Raw genomic sequence first — 22,125 nt, forward strand, 5'->3', positions numbered from 1 at the left:
AGCCTAGGGTCTATTGGTCTTTTCCAAGGGTTAGAAGTTGAGCCCATAGCATTTATAACTTGTGCAAGGCTGGTAAAGGATGCCAGATGAGTATCCAGCATCTGGGAATATGGGAGGTGAGTGCCAGTAGTAAACTCAGCAAAAAAAAAAAAAAACGTCCCCTTTTCAGGACCCTGTCTTTCAAAGACAATTCATAAAAATCCAAATAACTTCACAGATCTTCATTGTAAAGGGTTTAAACATGGTTTCCCATGCTTGTTCAATGAACCTTAAACAACTAATGAACATGCACCTGTGGAACGGTCGTTAAGACACTAACAGCTTACAGACGGTAGGTAATTAAGGTCACAGTTATGAAAACCTAGGACACTAAAGAGGCCTTTCTACTGACTCTGAAAAACACCAAAAGAAAGATGGCCAGGATCCCTGCTCATCATCGTGAACCTGCCTTAGGCATGCTGCAAGGAGGCATGAGGACTGCAGATGTGGGCAGGCAATTGCAACGTCCGTACTGTGAGATGCCTAAGACAGCGCTACAGGGAGACAGGACGGACTTTTGATCATCCTCGCAGTGGCAGACCACGTGTAACAACACCTGCACAGGATTGGTACATCCGAACATCACACCTGCGGGACAGGTACAGGATGGCAACAACTGCCCGAGTTACACCAGAAACGCACAATCCCTCCATCAGTGCTCAGACTGTCCGCGCAACAGGCTGAGAGAGGCTGGACTGAGGGCTTGTAGGCCTGTTGTAAGGCAGGTCCTCACCGGACATCACTGGCCAAAAGGTCACCTATGGGCACAAACCCACCGTCGCTGCAGCAGACAGGACTGGCAAAAAGTTATCTTCAATGACGAGTCACCGTTGTGTCTTACCAGGGGTGATGGTCGGATTTGCATTTATCGTCGAAGGAATGAGCGTTACACAGAGGCCTGTAATCTGGTGCGGAATCAATTTGGAGGTGGAGGGTCTGTCATGGTCTGGGGCGGTGTGTCACAGCATCATCGGACTGAACTTGTTGTCAGTGCAGGCAATCTCAACTGCTGTGCATTACAGGGAAGACATTCTCCTCCCTCATGTGGTACCCTTCCTGCAGGCTCATCCTGATATAACCCTCCAGCGTGACAATGCCACGTGTGATTTCCTGCAAGACAGGAATGTCAGTGTCCTTCCATGGCCAACGAAGAGCCCAGATCTCAATCCCATTGAGCACGTCTGGGACCTGTTGGATCGGAGGGTGAGGGCTTGGGCCATTCCCCCCAGAAATGTCCAGGAACTTGGCAGAGAGGGGTAACATCTAACAGCAAGAACTGGCAAATCTGGTGCAGTCCATGAGGAGGAGATGCACTGCAGTACTTAATGCAGCTGGTGGCCACACCAGATACTGACTGTTACTTTTGACTTTGTTCAGGGACACATTATTCCATTTCTGTTAGTCACGTGTCTGTGGAACTTGTTCAGTTTATGTCTCAGTTGTTGAATCTTTTTATGTTCATACAAATATTTACACATGTTAAGTTTGCTGAAAACAAATGCAGTTTACAGTGAGAATACTTTTTTTATAATGTGTTTATGTGTGCATGTGTCCCCTATAAGAAGACCTGCAGGAATTCCATGTTTGATTTTGACTGGCAAGCATTTCTTTATATTTCTGTACGACGACACAAAGTCTCTCATAAACTAATCAAGGTCTCCTTCCTGGACAACAATCCCAATCACTAGCCAAGGAGTTTCATAAATAAACACCTTAATGCAAACTAAAGCCTCCTCAAAACACTTCTTCATGGGCGATAACAATGAAATGGCCACCATTTTGAGCCTGCATGGACAAACCGTCAACAATATATTGCTTTAGGCCTGCTGCCTGTCAGAGCAAGGGATGTAGTAGTGGTCAAACCTGGGCCCTGATAACATTGTAAATCAAATAACATTATTGACGTATAGTGGGAAAATGCAATCCTGCATAATTGAGGGGACACTCCCCTGGCAAAACATGTAGTTAATTCAGAGTGATTGATGTCCAGAGACACAGTGACAGTGTGCGGACTCCAGGGTTCACAGGTAGCCTATTTAGACAACAAAACAGGCCACTCCACAAGGCTGCTTGGTGAGACCAGACTGGGCAATCCGGAGGGGGTTGTGACAGACGCAGGCTCCTTCCTGTTGTCCTAAATAGCAACAAACGAGGGAGCGCCATCTCCCAAGCTTCCTGTTATATCAGCTTCTCAAGAAAATCTGACTAGTGGAGTAGGAGGAAAGAAAATAAATATACAGCACAGCATGTCACTGGTAACACTTTGGACAATAGTGAAGTATTATAATCACAGTCAAGTGAACAACAGAAGGTTAGAGCAGAATGGATTCATGGGTGTGTGTATAGGTGCATGTTTGAGCCAGTACTTAAGTGATAAAGATATTGTACAACAAAATATTATTTCTGATAGAAAACTTTTTCATACATTTGTTTTCAGATATGGCAAGTTCTCTGTTGCTTCACCAAGACACATTCTTGCATGGTGAAACAAGATAATCCACAGGGGGCATGGGGAGCCAATGCAACTGGGGAAGAGCGAAATAGGCCAGCCAAGTCAAAACACTGGAGGTCCCCGACGCTGTCCCCGGCGCTGGCAGACGCGATGGCGTCGTCCGCAGGTGCCGTGCGGTACCCGGGCCGCAGGCTGTTCCAAAACAGGATGTCTGAAGCTCCCCAGGCTTGCGACTTCATCCTGGAGCTTGGCTGTCCAAGGGTTCCACGTTCCCAGAGCAAAGGAACACATTACAGAGCTGGCAATGTCAAACTGTCCGCCGCTCAAAGTCCCCCCCCCCTCCCTTCTCTTCCCCCCGCCCAATCCCCTCCTTACAATTTAAAAGATAAATACACACCTTGGTGCTTTTCCAGAGGAAATTAAATGTTTTCCCTTCTCAGTTTTGCATCAGCGGGCACGGAGAGTGAACCCACCAAACCGTTAATAAAAATGGGGCCTCGGCAGCCAACAGCCCCAAAAGAATCCAGCGCAAACACATTAGGAGAAGCAAACACAAACACTGATAATCAAGCCAATGCACGGTAGAGACTGTATCATCTTGCTTTGTTTGGGGGTTTAAGGAAGCCCGATTAGGGCTGGCACAATTACCATATAAAAGACAATTTATGCTTGATCGGAAAATGTGGTCAGAGTCTTTGCAGGGAGGGTGTGTTGCAATTGCGGAGCATCTGAAAGCATGCAATGGCCAAATCAAGTGGTATGCAAAGGCCAAATTAAGCAGTGTACCGCATCGCCGTGCACCTCTCAAATGTTGTAACAATGCTGGAGGGCTTTGTATAGATCCACATTGACATGATTGGTTGACAGTAAGTGCGGGCGGTACGTCCTGTATAAACACAAATTAATTTCCTTGAAAACTTCCTTCACAATAGCTCTGCTCTGCTCCACTAAGTGCAAGAAGTATGAAAGTCCTGAAGTCTGCAGAGGCTGCATCACAGTAAATAATGTATGGCCTTTTCAGATGCTGGATTGACCATGCAGAGACTTTAACCGACGGTTATGTAACCGACGGTTATGGATAAAGACCGTCATGGAAATAAAATAAAAACTGAACAGCTGACAGAAGACGGGATGGCCGGGCATTTGTGCGATTGTGTTCGTTTCGGCCCTAACACGGACTCTAAACAATGTGATGAAACTTTGTCAGTCCTTGCTGAAACAAGCCTTTGGGTTGCCTAGGCAACACACCACAAAAATGCAGTAGCAGCACACATAGAAATATAATGACTAGAATGGGCTTGGAACCTCTAACCCTGGCATTTTGACTTGTAAACTCATGGGTACCCTTGCAATGGCTGCCTGGTATTGTGACATGATCATTTCCATGGTGATGTAGAATGTTAATTTAAATGATATTAAAACCTCTTGAACGCTTTGGAAAAATGTATATTTACGCCTAAAAGTAATTACTTTCATGAGATGGCCATAAACAATAACAAAAAATGCTGTATAGTTCTAGAAAGGTCTGGATCTCACCATTCTGCTAAAAATAGTCATACATTTCTGCAATGTACTCACTTTTGAGAACACAAGCTCAAGTACACAGTACAAAAATATCATATATGATTATTTTCTTATTCAACGAAAGTGGGCTTGAAATGACAAATTGCTTTCTAAATATAGTAACAATCAAATTATAAACGACTTACTATAAGATATAACTTTTATTATAATTGTGAAATAATTGTTAAATAAAAATTATCATATTTAGTAACAGTACATATTTGACTGCATTTCATATAACTGATGACAGTTTGACTAGAGAACGAATCAATGTGATTCGCTTTGATGCTTTTACGATGTACTAACAGTTGTTGCATAAATATATTAATTTTCAATTCTAATTTAAAATCTGCTGCTGATGGAGCTTATTGTATTGGGACAGCAGCTGTTCAAGAGCCTGTTGGTGTCAGACTTGATGCACCGGCACCGCCTGCCATGCAGAAGCAGAGAGAATAGTGCAGAGAGAATAGTCTATGGCTTGGGTGGTTGGAGTTTAACGATTTTCTGGGCTTTCCTTCTACGCCACCTGATATAGATGTCCTGGATGGCAAGGGGTTTTGTAGCGCCATGCAATTGAAGGTGGTGCTATGGTCATACCAGGCAGTGATGCAGCCAGTCAAGATGGCCTCAATGGTACAGCTGTAAATCCTTTTGAGGATTTGAGGCCCCATGCCAAAACTTTTTCAACCTCCTGAGGGGGATGAGGCGCTGTCACACCTTCAGGACTGTGTGCGTGTGTTTGGACCATTGTAAGTCTTTACTGATTTGGAGTTGTGTCTAGCTTACTTTTATTCCAAGTACAATGGTCCTCGAGTACCTCCAACAGTACACATTTTCTTTGTTGAAGCCCCGGACAAAAGCACCCCATTCAGCTTACCAAAGGCTTGATGATTAGTTGACAAGTAGAATCAGGTGTGCTTGTCCGGGGCCACAAAAATATGTACTGTTGGGAGTATTCAAAGACCGGAGTTGGGAACCAATGGACTAGGCTACTGATATTCCCCATGGTTGTTTGACATGTAGGTCAATGACTGTCAACACAGTTAAATGCTTAGTTCGACACTGAAGGAGGGGACGCATCAAGTTGTCACAAAAGATGAGGTATTTTCGGAAGGTAGAAAGAAAGTAATATCAGCAAAAAAATCATTTAAAATCGGCGATTAGCAACGTTTGAATCGATTTTCTGACCGATGCATGCTACATTTGTATCGGTTTGGTGTCCGCGGACTGATGCAGTTGTATCTTGAACATTTGAACTGGGTACCAATGCATATCCCTACTGGATAGGTCAGAAAATGTGACATGTCACTCACAATGCAAATGTGGGGTGAGCTTTGCTGACAGAGGAGTAGCAGAAAGCAGACATATGGGCTTTCTGGCACTATAAGAGCTCAGACACACCGGTAGGATTGGCAAATGTTTGCCAATCTCTATTGTGTTCACGTTTGTCAATCTCTTTTCACTCAGAATTAAAATACTCCAAACCATAAGGTGGCAGTAGCGTTGTTTGACAATGCATGTCTGTGTGTGTTCATTATGGTCTAGTCAATGTTAGCTATTGTTGTAGAAAGCCCTTGTTGATATTAGGCACTCTCCATAATCACATACAGCCAGGGATACAGTGTCTTGCAAAAGTATTCATCCCCCTCGACATTTTTCCTATTTTGTTGCATTACAACCTGTAATTTAAATAGATTTTTATTTGGATTTCATGTAATGGATACACAAAATAGTCCAAATTGGTGAAGTGAAATGAAAAAAATAACTTGTTAAGAATTTTTTTTTGCATATAGTCCATGCATATGTATTCGCCCCCTTTGCAATGAAGCCCCTAAATAAGATCTGGTGCAACCAATTACCTTCAGAAGTCACATAATTAGTTAAATAAAGTCCACCTGTGCGCAATCTAAGTGTCACATGATCTGTCACATGATCTCAGTATATATACACCTGCTCTGAAAGGCCCCAGAGTCTGCAACACCACTGAGCAAGGGGCACCACCAAGCAAGCGGCACCATGAAGACCAAGGAGCTCTCCAAACAGGTCAGGGACAAAGTTGTGGAGAAGTACAGATCAGGGTTGGGTTATAACCAAAACTTTGTACATTCCACAGAGCACCATTAAATCCATTATTATAAAATGGAAAGAATATGGCACCACAACAAACCTGCCAAGAGAGGGCCGCCCACCAAAACTCACAGACCAGGCAAGGAGGGAATTGATCAGAGAGGCAACAAAGAGGCCAAATATAAACCTGAAGGAGCTGCAAAACTCCACAGTGGAGATTGGAGTATCTGTCCATAGGACAAATTTAAGCCATACACTCCACAGAGCTGGGCTTTATGGAAGAGTGGCAAGAAAAAAAGACATTGCTTAAAGAAAAAAAGAAGCAAAATGTTTGGTGTTCGCCAAAAGGTATGTGGGAGACTCCCCAAACATATGGAAGAAGGTACCCTGGTCAGCTTTTTGGCCATCAAGCGCAAACCCAACACCTCGCATCAACCAGAGAACACCATCCCCACAGTGAAGCATGGTGGTGGCAGCACCATGCTGTGGGGGATGTTTTTCCATCGGCAGAGACTGGGAAACTGGTCAGAATTGAAGGAATGATGGATGACGCTAAATACAGGGAAATTCTTGAGTGAAACCTGTTTCAGTCTTCCAGAGATATGAGACTGGGACCTAGGTTCACCTTCCAGCAGGACAATGACCCTAAGCATACCGCTAAAGCAACACTTGCGTGGTTTAAGGGGAAACATTCAAATGTCTTGGAATGGCCTGGTCAATGCCCAGACCTCAATCCAATTGAGAATCTGCGGTATGGCTTAAATATTGCTGTACATCAGCAGAACCCATCCAACTTGAAGGAGCTGGAGCAGTTTTGCCTTGAAGAATGGGCAAAAATCCCAGTGGCTAGATGTGCCAAGCTTATAAAGACATACCCCAAGAGACTTGCAGCTGTAATTGCGACAAAAGGTGGCTCTACAAAGTATTGACTTTGGGGGGGATGAATAGTTATGCAAGCTCAAGTTTTCTGTTTTACGGTTTCACAATAAAACATATTTTGCATCTTCAAAGTAGTAGGCATGTTGTGTATATCAAATGATACAAACCCCCCAAAAATACATTTTAATTCCAGGTTGTAAGGCAGCAAAATAGGAAAAATGCCTTTCACAAGCTACTGTACATGTTTAGCTAGCTGGCTAACGTTAGTTAAATTGTTAGCATTATTTGTTAACTAGCTAGCTGTTGTGCCAGCTAGGCAAAGTAAAGACACTGCATTGACTCTCATCAACCAGCTACAGGCAGCTACAGAAACTAATCCATTGTGATTTATTATAATGTTACTAGCTCAGTGGCCAGATAGCTAGCTTGGTAAAGCATTACGTGTTGTGTGCATTGTGCTGCACTTAACACTCCATTCTTTCACATGAAGTGTGTGTGACTGCCTGGCTCAGTTAGCAAGCTAACACTAGCTGAATAGCTAGCTTGCTAGCCAATAAGCTAGTGCACCTTATCAAAGTTAACAAAAAGCACAAAACTCCTTATCTAGATGTAATCAATGTAAAGACTTGCTCTTGAAAAAAAAAAGATGCTTTATTGTTTTAGTTCCGATTCTGATGAAAAAGGTGGATTAGGCCAGATTGTTTCATATTCTTGTCACTCCTGTCGGCTCCCCCATGTGGAGGCTTGTGCTCTCCGATGGGCTCAAAGTCAAGTTGTCAGCCACTGCCGAGCGTTGCGATACCTACAAGTAGAAACGGCAGTTTCGTCAGTGCCAGGTCAGTAGACAGCAGATACTTATTTTGTTCTAGCAATATAAGGAACAGCCTCCTACTGTGATAAGTACCTATCGGCAGTCTATCGGCAGTCAGATTCTCTGTGTGTTTCATGCTTAAGGCACTGGACCCTGCGACATTCACAGAATGCTCTGTACAATAAAATGTCAGTCGCTCCAAGTCTCATAAATCTGATGTGGTACATGCAATGGAATATATTTTTCAGTTGAGTTGAATCATCAATTTCCTGCTTTACTCCTTTGGGTACACTCGAAATGGCCGCCAGTCCAATTATACCATCATTGACTTGAATGGGGATTCCCCGTTCTATTCATTCTATGTCTCTGGCAGCACAGGCAGAGAGGACAAAATGTGCTTAAAAACACAACATTTTTGTTATTCCAACGGTTATTACAGTGACCCCGGTCATTTGGCTGGCCAATTACCATCATCCAAAATTCCATGACAGTCACAGCCCTACGCCTGATTATCAATGCTTTGTCTTTCCCCTGCCACTACTTAGGTGATGCCCCCCACCTAGCACTATTGCCCCGCCCATTAAATAATTACCTTCAGTTGGTTTCAATTGGAAACATTACAACATCAGAAAAGTGGGCCTTTCTGGTAGTAATTCTCCTCTCAAACTGTTTAAGGGCTAGCAGCTGCACGGGCCGTGTTCACAAGCTCAAGCAGTGTTAATACCATTAGCAAAGATAGATGAAAGATGAATCTGCCTTTGAAGGGGTGGTGGAATAAAAGTGGCCACATTAGAACTATGGAGTGTGGTGAGGAGAGAGCGGGGGATGAGGGGTATAGGGGGCTTACTGTCCGTTGGCCCTGCGGGGGCTGCTTCTCGCATTACCCACCCGGCCGGATCACAGTGATTTCATTAGGATGGCGCGCTGTTGCCAATGTGGTTCTAATCGGGGTAAACTGTAAATAAAACCCACAGGAAATGCAGCTGGGTGACAGACTGTCCAAAAATAAAGAGAGAGGGTTTGGGGGGGTTGAGGAGGAGGGGGGTAAGCAAAATAAAACATGTGAGGCGACGCCAAATGGAAGGGGGCACTGATGATTAACGATGCCGACACTTTGAAGACAAGAAGACACCTGGCGACCATCTTGTCTCTGGGGTGGACGGACAGTAATGCTTCAGCATGTAGGAATTAGGGGCTACGCATCTCCAGGCTTTAGTACGGATCCGCTGCCCAGATGGAGGCTAAGCCATGGATTGCGGAGGACTCAAGGAATGAGCCTACGGCTGGTGCTGGTGAACAGCCTCAGTGTAGTTTCCTTGGCAGAGCGCTTTAGAGAGTGAATACTACCCAGACCCTTTCCTGATTCACTATGAATGTGTGTAATCCCGCCCACACTGCCCTGCGTGCCTTGGGAAGAACAGTGAGGTGATAGATCCAGAATCACTGTGTCATGGTTTAAACAAACATCACAAAACTAAACTGTTATTTTCAGGTACAGAAAATATCTGTCCCATTTTTTAAGAATAATAATATGAATCTGAGAAAATACAAGGGCATTCTCTGATAAATTGAGAGCCATGAACTGTACTGAACTGCTTTTAGTGGTGAACCCAACTCCTATTGGTTAAGGATGTTTAATGTAATGAACCATTTCCTGTCTGCAAGCAATCGCCTCCTCCAGACCCTGTACACACACCGTATGGGAAACATAACATTTTTTCTCACAGTTCGCAAGAAAGAACAAAAAAACGATAGGTCAAACTTAGCAAATTAAAGAGTCAAAAATCCAGTTTCCCAAACCAAAGTTGGCCAGAATAGCCATGACAGGAAGAGAGTTGTGGGAATCTGGATTTGGGATTTGGAATAGCCCGGAGGCAACTGCTCCAGTGGATCAGGCTTTGGAGTTGGAGCCACTCCTCACAAAGACGGGAAGCCGTGTTCCTAAGACAGCGGAGTCGAGTTTCTAGTCCCGGGGTCGTCTTTGTCAGACGTGGACTGGTAGTTAGCCACTGACAGCTGTCTCTAGTGACCCTGGGTGACAGGGAGCAACAAGCTCAGCACTGTCATTAAAACACTGCCTTTGAAGAACCAAACTTCAGTCCCACTCTCTCCTTCCCACTTCTTTGTTATTGGTGAAGGTCAGTCGATATCCCATCAATATCGCTTGCTAGTTAACGTGTCTGATCCAGTCAGTTCTGATCAGTTCAGAATCAAAACTAGTTCTTCAGATGAGTCCGAAAAAATATATAATTTCAGCGAAGCAAGACAGCATGTTGTGATTGTGTTTTTTGTTTCACATTGTAAACAATGTTTAATTGAGTATATGGATCCAGGTGCACATTCTTGCACAGAAGAATAATGTTGGTACTTGAATGTAGTTTGATTTAATAATAGGACCCTAAGAGTACAGTGGTAAGATGTGTACACAATTCAACATCACCAAAAGTACTGTGTTAAGACATTGAACATTTTCTAGTGTGGACTCTCCATGTCCTAACCAGAGAACAGCCAGTCTTTGTGTAGTGTGGGCCAGGACTCTATAAATACACACATCCAGTCCAAATGGCCACAGAACATGCCACAAGAAAGAGTGGCCTTACAGAGACCAAGGAGGAGGAGACAGGGCCCGCAGCGCAACTCAGAGCAGGTCTCCAATCAGTGCTCCGGGAGAGCAAAACATATGTTAGCTGTGTTATGGTTAGAATTAGCATCTTTGGTTTTCAACGGATGTGGGTTTGATCCCTTTGGCCTCCAGGCTCAATCAAATCAATCTAAAATTAGTTGCTGCCTCTTTTTCCGGAAAGTAGATCATTCCCTGTTGATTGTGGAGAAGAAAAAACACAGAGGAAGCTAACATTGCAGGGCAACAAACGAGTCTCAAAAAGTAATATGGTTGGTGCACAGGGCACAAAAGCGCATGCTAAGTCTTGACGTGAACAACGGCAGGTGCACAAGATATTTGCACCCATCTACTTTCTTCGTCGCCATAGGACAATTAAATTAGATTGTCCAACAACTAAAATATGCCATGTAGTCCTCTCCTTATGCATGACATGTAGTCCTGAGTAGACACAAAACTCACTGCATCCTCATCTTGCAAGTGAAAACAATGTACAAATAGTATGCATAAAATGTGTTTGGCTAATCATCTGCTCCTGACTGTTGGTCTCGGTTATGCAGCTGTATGATTTTCTTGTTTACATAAAAAGGTATGTAAACAACATTTGGCAAGATGGTCAAAGGAGAACTTTGATCTCAGACCGGGCAGCCACTCAATAGCCGCCTGTGATTGTGACTGCGACAGGAACCGAGTCACCTCTGTCTCAAGCTTCAATGGTTCCCTAATGGTTCCCTAATCGAATTTGAATCGAAATTGCAATATTGACATGTGCAATATCCATATCGCAAGAGGCTGCAATTTCTTTCAACGCCATGAATGTAACATTCAAATGTGATAAGGGTTCCCTGGGAATCTCTGTCCAACACTGTGGTTCCTACCCTGTTACAACAACTTCTAATGTGCATGGCTTTTTCATTAGTTGTCACGCCAAACAATACTAACCATTGTATCGGAATACTTGTTTATTTTTCTATGATTCCAACAGTTCCCTCAAGTGTTTTGATCGAAATAATGAGTAAAAATCACAATATTTGATAATTTTTTTTAGACCCTATAATATTATCTGCCCATATTGTGCAGTCCTAGTTCCCTCTACAACAATGTGCAGAGGCCTGCGTCTGACCTGTGAAGCAAGAAACACACAAGAAATAGAAATAAGAAGAACACGAGAAAGTAAGTAAGCTATATTCAGGGTCAGTTCCAGGATCAGTGCCAATACCATATTTACAATGTGCAGGAATACTGGAGTGGTAGGGTTTAGTGCTGAGCGATTAACCAACATTTTTATTTATTTTTCATTATTTAAACAACTAATTGACCAACATAGGTTCAATTATTTTAATTTCATTTTGTTTGTTTTTGTGGTTGTTGTGAAGTTTCTCTAGAGATGAATCCGGTCATGCCAAACTGTGTGATGAAGTAAGGATTTGTAGTTTCCAACAGGCCAATGTTCTACGTAGTTTAGCGCAGAGAATGTGGTAATTAACTACAACGACCATAATCCACTGCACACCTACTTGTCCGGTCTGTTTGTTTATTTTACGCCTACTATGTTAGGATAGTGTGGGACAGAAACTGCATGATCAAGCGGGATAGAGAGCAGTTGCATTAGGCTGTTTGAGGTTGGAATCCTAAGCAACTTGCATACACATTGTTTGAAGTAAAACATAGCAACCGTAGTAGCTCAATGCTGTTTGCAGTATAAAGTTAGTAGAGCATGGGTGGAGTAGGTATTGTGGTGCTCATGTGAATTTCCTTTCTTTTTCGGCTTCAGACCAATGCCTACTTCTTACTTAAAACTTAGTTTTTTTGTTTTTCATTTCAATGGTTTTTACACTGGAAGGTGATTGATTTTACAACATTTCCACCTGAAAAATGTTGATTTTCTGCACAAAAAAACGTGTTTTTCCTCACAATTTATTGTCCAGGACCCCGTTTCCCAAAAGCATCTGAAGGCTAAGTTCATTGTTAGAACATTCGTAGGCGCATCATTAAATCCCAGAGCCGTTTCACAAAAACGTCATCACTAAAGATGCACTTGAAAACACTCATTATTTACCTGCCTCAGACCACTCGTAGAACAGCTAACTGGGTCATTAGATGCTTTTTTGCCCTTCAGAGTCACTTTGTACACAGAAGATCTCTGCTAAACCTAGTATCAAGATGTTTATCTGTCTCACTGTCACCGCCAATAATCTCAGAATGAAGTTGACTACAATACAAAGGTGATAATGTGTTTGCAATTGTTATAAACAAGCAAAGGGTAAAACGATAATTCAAATGAAAACTGAGATGACTCCATTAAAATATCAATACAGTAGGCTACATAGGCCTAAACATTTAAATCATATTGAAATCAATTTCATGTTCAATCAATTGAGTTCTATTTTGCTAATTGTAGGTTACTGTTTGTAATTTTTGCCTCAATTTCATGATGTGTACGCCTAACAACATGTACGCAATGATATGTAAAATTAGGATAATGTATTTCTTGGAGTTGATCTGTTGTCAGTATGTACCTAATGTTAAGGTAAGATTTCAATGGAGAATGCTAATTCGTAAGCAGAGCTGCCTTTTTTTTGTGATCCTATCAGCATCAACACACGCTCTAACGGCGTACTTATCGAAAGGTCTTAGGCCATTATCGAAACAATGTATCGTTAGAACACTGGTAAGCATAAGTTTCATCGCTATTGGGAAAACGGACCCTGCCTATTACTTCATAGACATGGCTATTTGCATTCATGCAAAACATATGGATTCTCCCTTTTAAAGAGGGGAGGGAGGTGAATATCAACAGCTGCTTTACATTAAGTAAGTGACTCAAAGTACGGAATAAGTTGGCTGAGTGACCCCCCTCTATTTTTTTGCTTGTTGATGGCTACTTCCCACTATGGGGTCCTACGCCAACATCTTTTGGACGTCATTCTCTCTTTGTTTTGTGCTGTCCAGACCTTCCTTGACTTCAACGTCCATGGACGGGACTCCCTAAAAACACTCTACTTCGATACAAGAAACGTTTCGTAGGATGTTAGGAGTGTATTTTCGTTAACTTGAACCCTTTTCCTAACCTTAACCTAATTCTCCTAACTTGTTACGTTAATTCTCCTAACATGCTGTATTAATTCTCCTAACCTGCTGCGTATGTTCTATGAATCTGTTACGAAAAAGATGTAGCTGTATCAAAGTGGCGAGGCTTTAGGGAATCTATCCCCCTTTTCTCCCCAATTTCGTGGTATCCAATTGTTAGTAGTTACTGTCTTGTCTCATCGCTACAACTCCCGTACGGGCCTCCGAAACACAACCCAACCAAGTCGCACTGCTTCTTACCACAGCCGCACCAATGTGTCGGAGGAAACACCGTACACCTAGCGACCTGGTCAGCGTGCACTGTGCCTGCCCCGCCACAGTAGTCGCTAGTGAGCGATGAGACAAGGATATCCCTACCGGCCAAACCCTCCCTAACCCGGAAGACGCTAGGCCAAATGTAACTCCCGGTTGCGGCCGGCTGCGACAGAGCCTGGGCTCGAACCCAGACCACTGCGCCACCCGGGAGGCCCCCACGGACGTTGATTTTTGTTCTCTTCCGGATAAAATCTGAACCAATCATAGACATCTGTTTGGTTTAGGACCGACCTTGATTTGGCCTAAACAATGTTTGCTTCAGTTTTGGTCCTGGACCAAATCTGAACCAATCATAGAGATCTATGGTTCACCAGTTTGGAAAGCACAGTACAGAGCAACACAGTAGAGTAGTGGTTCTCAAACCTCCATGGGAAACCCATGCCATTCCATGTAATTGATCTATTCCAGAGCAAGCACACCTGATTTAACTTGTCAACTAATCCTCATGCTCTCCAATAGCTAGTACGGACAAACATCAAAATTGTGAAATATCTGTAGATCCCCGAGGAGAGGTTTGAGAACCACTTCAGTATAGAACAGCAGATTGCAGTACATTAGAGTACAAACAATTACAGAAAGTATTTTCCAAATGAATTCAGAACCAAAAATTTACCTAATTTCAATACACGTATTTTTTGACATCCAAAGAAATATGTATTTTCAACGTCTGGAAAATACATGTTTTAAACATGTAGTACTTATTTTCACCTAAAATACGTATTTTAAACGTAATTTTGTTTACTGGGGTCAGATCTTTGGAAACACACTGAAATCTAACTTGACACTGTTGGTCAGCAAAATTTGGGTTAAAATGGCATGAAGAAAATTGCATTGACAGAGGACGGTGTACTGAATGAATGCATCATAAGGCAAGGGCTGGAATTTGTTCTGGATGCTCGTGTGTTGATCTAACTAATTCGCTAGCTAGCATGTGTACATTCACTGCAATGCACAGCTGATGTGCTACTTGCATGTGCATTGGCAGAGTTTAGATTAAACATAGCTAACTGTTTCTTATCAAGGCAATTTGTTTTTATCAGTTTGTGTTGTGAGAGGCTGGTCTTGGTTGAGGAAATGTAGGCTAGCTAGCATGGTTTGTGATGAAACTGGCATCTGGCTGCACACGTAGCTATCATTTGGTCCTTGTTCCCACACGTAGCTATCATTCGGTCCATGTTCCCACATGCTTCAAGAGGGCCACCATTGTTCCTGTTCCCAAGAAAGCTAAGGTAACTGAGCTAAACGACTACCGCCCCGTAGCACTCACTTCCGTCATCATGAAGTGCTTTGAGAGACTATTCAAGGACCATATCACCTCCACCCTACCTGACACCCTAGACCCACTCCAATTTGCTTACCACCCAAATAGGTCCACAGACGATGCAATCTCAAACACACTGCACACTGCCCTAACCCATCTGGACAAGAGGAATACCTATGTGAGAATGCTGTTTATCGACTACAGCTCGGCATTTAACACCATAGTGCCCTCCAAGCTCGTCATCAAGCTCGAGACCCTGGGTCTCGACCCCGCCCTGTGCAACTGGGTACTGGACTTCCTGACGGTCCGCCCCCAGGTGGTGAGGGTAGGCAACAACATCTCCACCCCGCTGATCCTCAACACTGGGGCCCCACAAGGGTGCGTTCTGAGCCCTCTCCTGTACTCCCTGTTCACCCACGACTGCGTGGCCACGCACGCCTCCAACTCAATCATCAAGTTTTCAGACGACACAACAGTGGTAGGCTTGATTACCAACAACGACGAGACGGCCTACAGGAAAGAGGTGAGGGCCCTCGGAGTGTGGTGTCAGGAAAATAACCTCACACTCAATGTCAACAAAACTAAGGAGATGATTGTGGACTTCAGGAAACAGAAGAGGGAACAGTTGTGGAGAGGGTAGTAAGTTTTAAGTTCCTCGGCGTACATATCACAGACAAACTGAATTGGTCCACCCACACAGACAGTATCGTGAAGAAGGCGCAGCAGCGCCTCTTCAACCTCAGGAGGCTGAAGAAATTCGGCTTGTCACCAAAAGCACTCACAAACTTCTACAGATGCACAATCGAGAGCATCCTGGCGGGCTGTATCACCGCCTGGTACGGCAACTGCTCCGCCCTCAACCGTAAGGCTCTCCAGAGGGTAGTGAGGTCTGCACAACGCATCACCGGGGGCAAACTACCTGCCCTCCAGGACACCTACACCACCCGATGTCACAGGAAGGCCATAAAGATCATCAAGGACAACAACCACCCGAGCCACTGCCTGTTCACCCCGCTATCATCCAGAAGGCGAGGTCAGTACAGGTGCATCAAAGCTGGGACCGAGAGACTGAAAAACAGCTTCTATCTCAAGACCATCAGACTGTTAAACAGCCACCACTAACATTGAGTGGCTGCTGCCAACACACTGACTCAACTCCAGCCACTTTAATAATGGGAATTGATGGGAAATTATGTAAAATATATCACTAGCCACTTTAAACAATGCTACCTAATATAATGTTTACATACCCTACATTATTCATCTCATATGTATACGTATATACTGTACTCTATATCATCTACTGCATCCTTATGTAATACATGTATCATTAGCCACTTTAACTATGCCACTTTGTTTACATACTCATCTCATATGTATATACTGCACTCAATACCATCTACTGTATCTTGCCTATGCCGCTCTGTACCATCACTCATTCATATAACTTTATGTACATATTCTTTATCCCCTTACACTTGTGTCTATAAGGTAGTAGTTTTGGAATTGTTAGCTAGATTACTTGTTGGTTATTACTGCATTGTCGGAACTAGAAGCACAAGCATTTCGCTACACTCGCATTAACATCTGCTAACCATGTGTATGTGACAAATAAAATTTGATTTGATGGAGTAGCTAGATGGGCATTGCCCAGAACATTGAATGTGTACTATGTTAGCAGTGTGGCAGTTTCCCCAAAGATTGGTATTGACTATTAACTTTACTTAGCTAACTAGATAGCTACGCTTTATGGATGAATGTAGCAAGCTATGATCTATTGTCAAATTGAGTTGTGGTTGGTGCACAATCTATACAGCTATGGTACAGTCTCGTTGGCTTGTAACTACTGACTAGTTGGCTAGCTAACTGGATATAATAGCAGCCTAGGACTTTCACTAGATTATTTGTTTGTGCTAGGATTTAGTTTTCACAGATGACTTAGCAAAATAGCATATACCTAGCTAGCTAGATTCCTTTTCTTGCAGCTTGCTTCTCATTTACTGGTGTTAGCTACCTGCTAGTATGCTCTTAGCTAGCTGCTGCTGTTGCGCAGCAACGGAGTTGTTGGTCCCAAAAAGATTTTAGCATGGTCAGAAATGCTATAAAAAAGTAGTAAATAATTGGTTCTTAAATTGACTGAAATGTACACGTGAAAAGCGATAAAATATTAATTTTCTAAAAACTGTTGCACCAACAAAGGTATTCAGTCCAAATGGATCCAAATCTAATTGTCACCTTTTTGACGCTGTAGCCTCATTTTAATCTGATGTCTAGGTTTGGGTAAAGAAAACTCTTGACAACCCTAACGCTAATAACCGTGTCAAAAATCCGGCATAGTGGTTCTTGGTAAACGCTGGACGGATCATGACGTGAGGCGGGGAGTGTGCTGTCTACCTCCAATGAAGTTGATTTGCAAATTTTCATCGACATTGGTGTTAGATTGGCTTAGATTTGAAATGATCATTGAGCTTCAATCAACCCCTACCGATCGGCGCTACTATAATGTAAACATAGACAATTGCTGAGCATTAGTCTGAGCTCCGCCCCAAAACAAGGTTTTGTGTAGAAGAGTTACAGATTTGATCAAAATGTACTTATCGTAGCAGGTTCAGGAGAATTTACACAGCAGGATAGGATAATTAACATAGCAGGTTAGAAGAATTAGGAGAAACTGTATCCAATCTAGACATGACCCTAAAACATGACCCTAAAACAAGGCCAATAATAATACCCAGTGTGCTTTGCAGTTCATTTTGGTGTGTTCATTTTCACATAAATATTCACATTTTGGTCATTTAAGCTCTTGGAACTCCCTCTCCCGGATCCGGGAGAATTGTCATCAACTGACACTAATTAGCATAACGCAACGGACAAAAAATATTACTAGAAAATATTCAGATTCATGAAATCACAAGTGAAATATATTGAAACACAGCTTAGCCTTTTGTTAATCACCCGGTCATCTCCGATTTTTAAATGATGCTTTACAGCCAAAGCAAGACAAGCATTTGTGTAAGTTTATTGATAGCCTAGCATAGCATTATCAGAAAAGCAATCAAATTAAATTGTTTACCTTTGATGAGCTTCGGATGTTTTCACTCACGAGACTCCCAGTTAGACAGCAAATGTTCATTTTGTCCCATAAAGATTATTTTTATAGCCGGAACACCTCCGTTTGTACTTCACGTTTGGTTGAGAAATCCACCGGAAATCAGTTCTGTTATACTCAGACAATATTTTTACAGATTTGGAAACTTTAGAGTGTTTTCTATCCTAAGCTGTCAATTATATGCATATTCTAGCATCTTATCCTGACAAAATAGCCTGTTTACTTTGGGAACGTTATTTTTCCAAAAATGAAAATAGTGCCCCCTAGTTTCAGACTCTCTTATCCAGAGTGATTTACACTCAGTGCCAACAATTTAGGTAGATAAACAACACAGATTAGCCATAAACTAAAGTTTCCATCCAATTTGTGACAGATTTTCATGCGAATATTCTAAAATCTGCATAAAACAATAGGCACATTTTCCCACCAGAGATATGTTTCTATCAAATCAAATCAAATGTATTTATATAGCCCTTCGTACATCAGCTGATATCTCAAAGTGCTGTACAGAAACCCAGCCTAAAACCCCAAACAGCAAGCAATGCAGGTGTAGAAGCATCAAATTGACTTGTGGATAAAAGACTGTGTGATGACGTTATGCACATAGAAATCTTACCACAAAAGTAATTTTTATGTACCAAATTAAAAAATTAAAGTTAAATGGGTTTCCATCGCATTTTCAACTTTCATGTCACAAACACTGTTGTGTTATATAGAGATCTGTGCCCACTCTGGTTTTGGTACGTGCGCTCTAGCCGTCAGCTCACAGATAAAGTGCGGTTAAGCTACCTGCATTATTAGATTATTATGGATGAGAGCGTTACATTTTTAGGGGGGTAAATGGCAGCCGAGCGTCAATCATCATGTCAAATAAGATATTTATTGGAAAGGAGCATCAAGCTCATCAAGTGCACTTTCACCACCCTGTGAAGTTCATCATAATTTATTTTATCTGTAGCCTAATAGATTGCATGGTAATGGGAGGACCACAGAACGTACCATCGTGTGACTACCAAGTTTACTTCAACATGATGGTTATTATATCAATATTTGCGCATAAAGGCACTTTCACCATCATTTCTCACGTACATTTTACAGAGACCATCATCCCACCATGTCAAACAAAGAAATTGTCTGTCGGCATTCATAAAAGTTTAAACGGCATATCCTGTTCCAATCAGACGGTTGTGATTTTTCTTCAATCGTCAGTTCATTCATCCGCATTAAATGGGTGGATGAAAACCTGGTCAGAGCAAGTAAAACGTTACTGAGAATGTGGTTCCTGTTCGGGCTGGCTGCTTGCAAATGTATTTCTGTATTTTAAAATTCAAAACACATTTATTTTAATTAAATACATTTCAAAAAAGTATTTTGGAGATTATTTTTGATACATTGATCTTAAATGGTATTTTGTCATTTTTGCCCATCCTTTTGTGTGTGAGAAAATTAAGTATGAGTGAGTGTGCATAGAGAGAGTGCAAAAATAAAATAGAAAAGGTCAAAACAGATGTGTAGCCATTTTGTTAGCTATTAAGCAGTCTTATGGCTTGGGGATAGAAGCTGTTCAGGAGCCTGTTGGTGTCAGACTTGATGCTCAGGTACCGCTTGCCGTGCGGAAGCAGAGAGAACAGTCTATGGCTTGGGTGGCTGGAGTCAAAACATTTCCGGCCCTTCCTTTCACACTGCCTGATTTGGATGTCCTGGATGGCAGGGAGCTCGGCCCCAGTGAATTACTGGGCTGTCCACACCACCCTCTGTAGCGCCATGTGATCGAGGGTGGTGCAATTGCCACACCAAGCATTGATACAGCCAGTCAATATACTCTCAATGGTGCAGCTGTAGAACTTTTTACGGATTTGAGGGCCCATGCCAAATCTTTTCAACCTCCTGAGGTGGAAGAGGTGCTGTTACGCCTTTTTCACGACTGTTTGTGTGTGTGTGGACCATTGTAAGTGCTTAGTCAGTTGGACACGAGGAACTAAAAGCTCTCGACCCTCTTCACTGCAGCCCCTACGATGTAGATTGGGGCGTGCTCGCTTCTGCATTTCCTGTAGTGCACGTTTAAGCTCCTTGGTCTTACTGACATTGAGGGAGAGGTTGTTGTCCTGGAACCACACTGCCAGGTCACTGACCTCCTTCCTGTAGGCTGTCTCATCGTCGCCGGTGATCAGGCCTACCACTGTCATGTCATGCGTGGCCACACAGGAAGTACAAGAGTGGACTAAGCACACACCCCTGTGGGGCCCCCATGTTGAGGTTCAGCATGGCAATGTTGCCTTCCCTCACCACCTGAGGTTGGCCCGTCAGGAAGTCAAGGATCCAGTTACAGAGGGAGGTGTTGAGTCCGAGGGTCCCAAGCTTGGCGATGAGCTTGGAGGGGACTATTGTGTTGAATGCTGAGCTGTAGTCAATGAACAGAAATCTCACTAGTTAGTTACCTAGTATATCTGCTTGTATTTAAGTCACAGACTCATACAAAGACCAAAAAACAACCCAACAAGCGATCACACAGACATTTATACAGAATACCGTCACCGGAGAATACATAAAATATATCATTCTTATATAATTTTCCCATAAACTGACACATTCACTGGATTATCGGAGGGGCCTAGTCCTTTCCAGGTTCTTCAAAAATGTTGATATATGTTGTGATGTGCTATCCTGTTTTGTACATTTCCTGAAACCCAATGTGTAAGGTACAGGAAAAATCAAACAGGAGTGGGATGGACGGCCTTCAGCTCTCCCAGTCTGGAAAAAACATTAGTTGAAATGAGAGGGAAGTTACAAGGTCTAAGTTATTTCCTCTTTTTCTTTTCTTTTCATCATTTGCAGGGGGAAAAACGTAATTTTTCCTCCTTGCAGTGTGAGTACTACCATTCCTGGACAGGAAGCAATGACAAGGGCTGAGGACACACTGGTGTGCCATACAATACCCCAAGGCTATGTGCATCTGGCTCCAAGGCCAGAGAGCGGAGGTGAACCTTTGTGTGTGTGCATGCGCATGTGTGTCTGTGTGTCCCATAACTACTCTTGATAAAAACTTGATTTAATTTCTTGAGTTTTGACTTAAGCGAAAAAATGCAAACAAGACGATCAAATAAACACTAAAAACCAACCAGAACCTTCTAAGCATTAATTGAAAGTGTGTTAACACATTAAAACATACTAATCCACAACATAAAGACAACCTCTCAGTGATTGCAGGAATCAGACCCCTTGAATCTGCATGGGGTGCTTTGACTATCATTACGACAAAACAAAAACTGCCAATGTCAGTCTCACATTGTTGGACGATCACATTCATCCTGCACTAACCTGTTTTGGCTGGAGAGCCACTTTAAAAGGGAGAGGAAGTCTGACTGTATGACAGCTTGAGGCAAAAGGATATTTGTTTGTTGCCAGGAGGTTAGGTAACCACCGAGACATAGAGCAACAAGCTCAATCAGGAAATTGGATCATAAAAAAGGCCCTGATCCTTGAGTCGGCCCGGCAACCTGTGGTTTTCCTCAGGTGCTCAGTATTCCCTGCGAGTTCTCCGAAGCAACCATTTTGGTTAACCAACTAACCACTTGAGCATAATGCAATCTTCTATTCATAACACTCACAACGTATTGGCAGCTGTCCACAACACAAATCCAAGTCAGAGAACGAAAATACTACAACAAACCTTTGCTGAGGAATTTGGGTGAATGGTTTCTTGTCGATTCAAAACGCTGCATATTCTCTGAGATTTGTCAAATTCTCGATTCTGTACGAGAAGAGACATTTATACTAGTGCTGGTATGTTGTTATAGACTTTCCAAACACAGAGGCAGCAGCAGTCTTGGAATGTGCACGGGTGTACAAACCAAGCTCTGAAATTATGGCCCTCGCCATCGCTAAAGAAAATTCAAATCGATGCAATCTGTAGACCATG

At 42.7% G+C, this 22,125-nt stretch overlaps 1 protein-coding gene across 3 annotated transcripts in view; it reads right to left on the minus strand.

The window, feature by feature from the left end:
- Positions 1-22,125, minus strand: part of spata5 (spermatogenesis associated 5) — a 129,848-nt gene that overhangs the window by 62,947 nt on the left and 44,776 nt on the right. The window contains exon 16 of one of the 3 annotated variants that reach the window (XM_035744527.2): positions 7,633-7,802. The exons of the other annotated variants lie outside the window; for them this stretch is intronic. Within the exon in view, the coding sequence (XP_035600420.1) occupies positions 7,704-7,802 (99 nt within the window). The 3' untranslated portion in view covers positions 7,633-7,703. Of the gene's footprint in view, positions 1-7,632; positions 7,803-22,125 lie in introns of those variants that run through there. 3 annotated transcript variants of the gene reach the window in all.

This window comes from Oncorhynchus keta, chromosome 30 (genome assembly GCF_023373465.1).
Source record: "Oncorhynchus keta strain PuntledgeMale-10-30-2019 chromosome 30, Oket_V2, whole genome shotgun sequence".
Taxonomy (NCBI): Eukaryota; Metazoa; Chordata; class Actinopteri; order Salmoniformes; family Salmonidae; genus Oncorhynchus; species Oncorhynchus keta.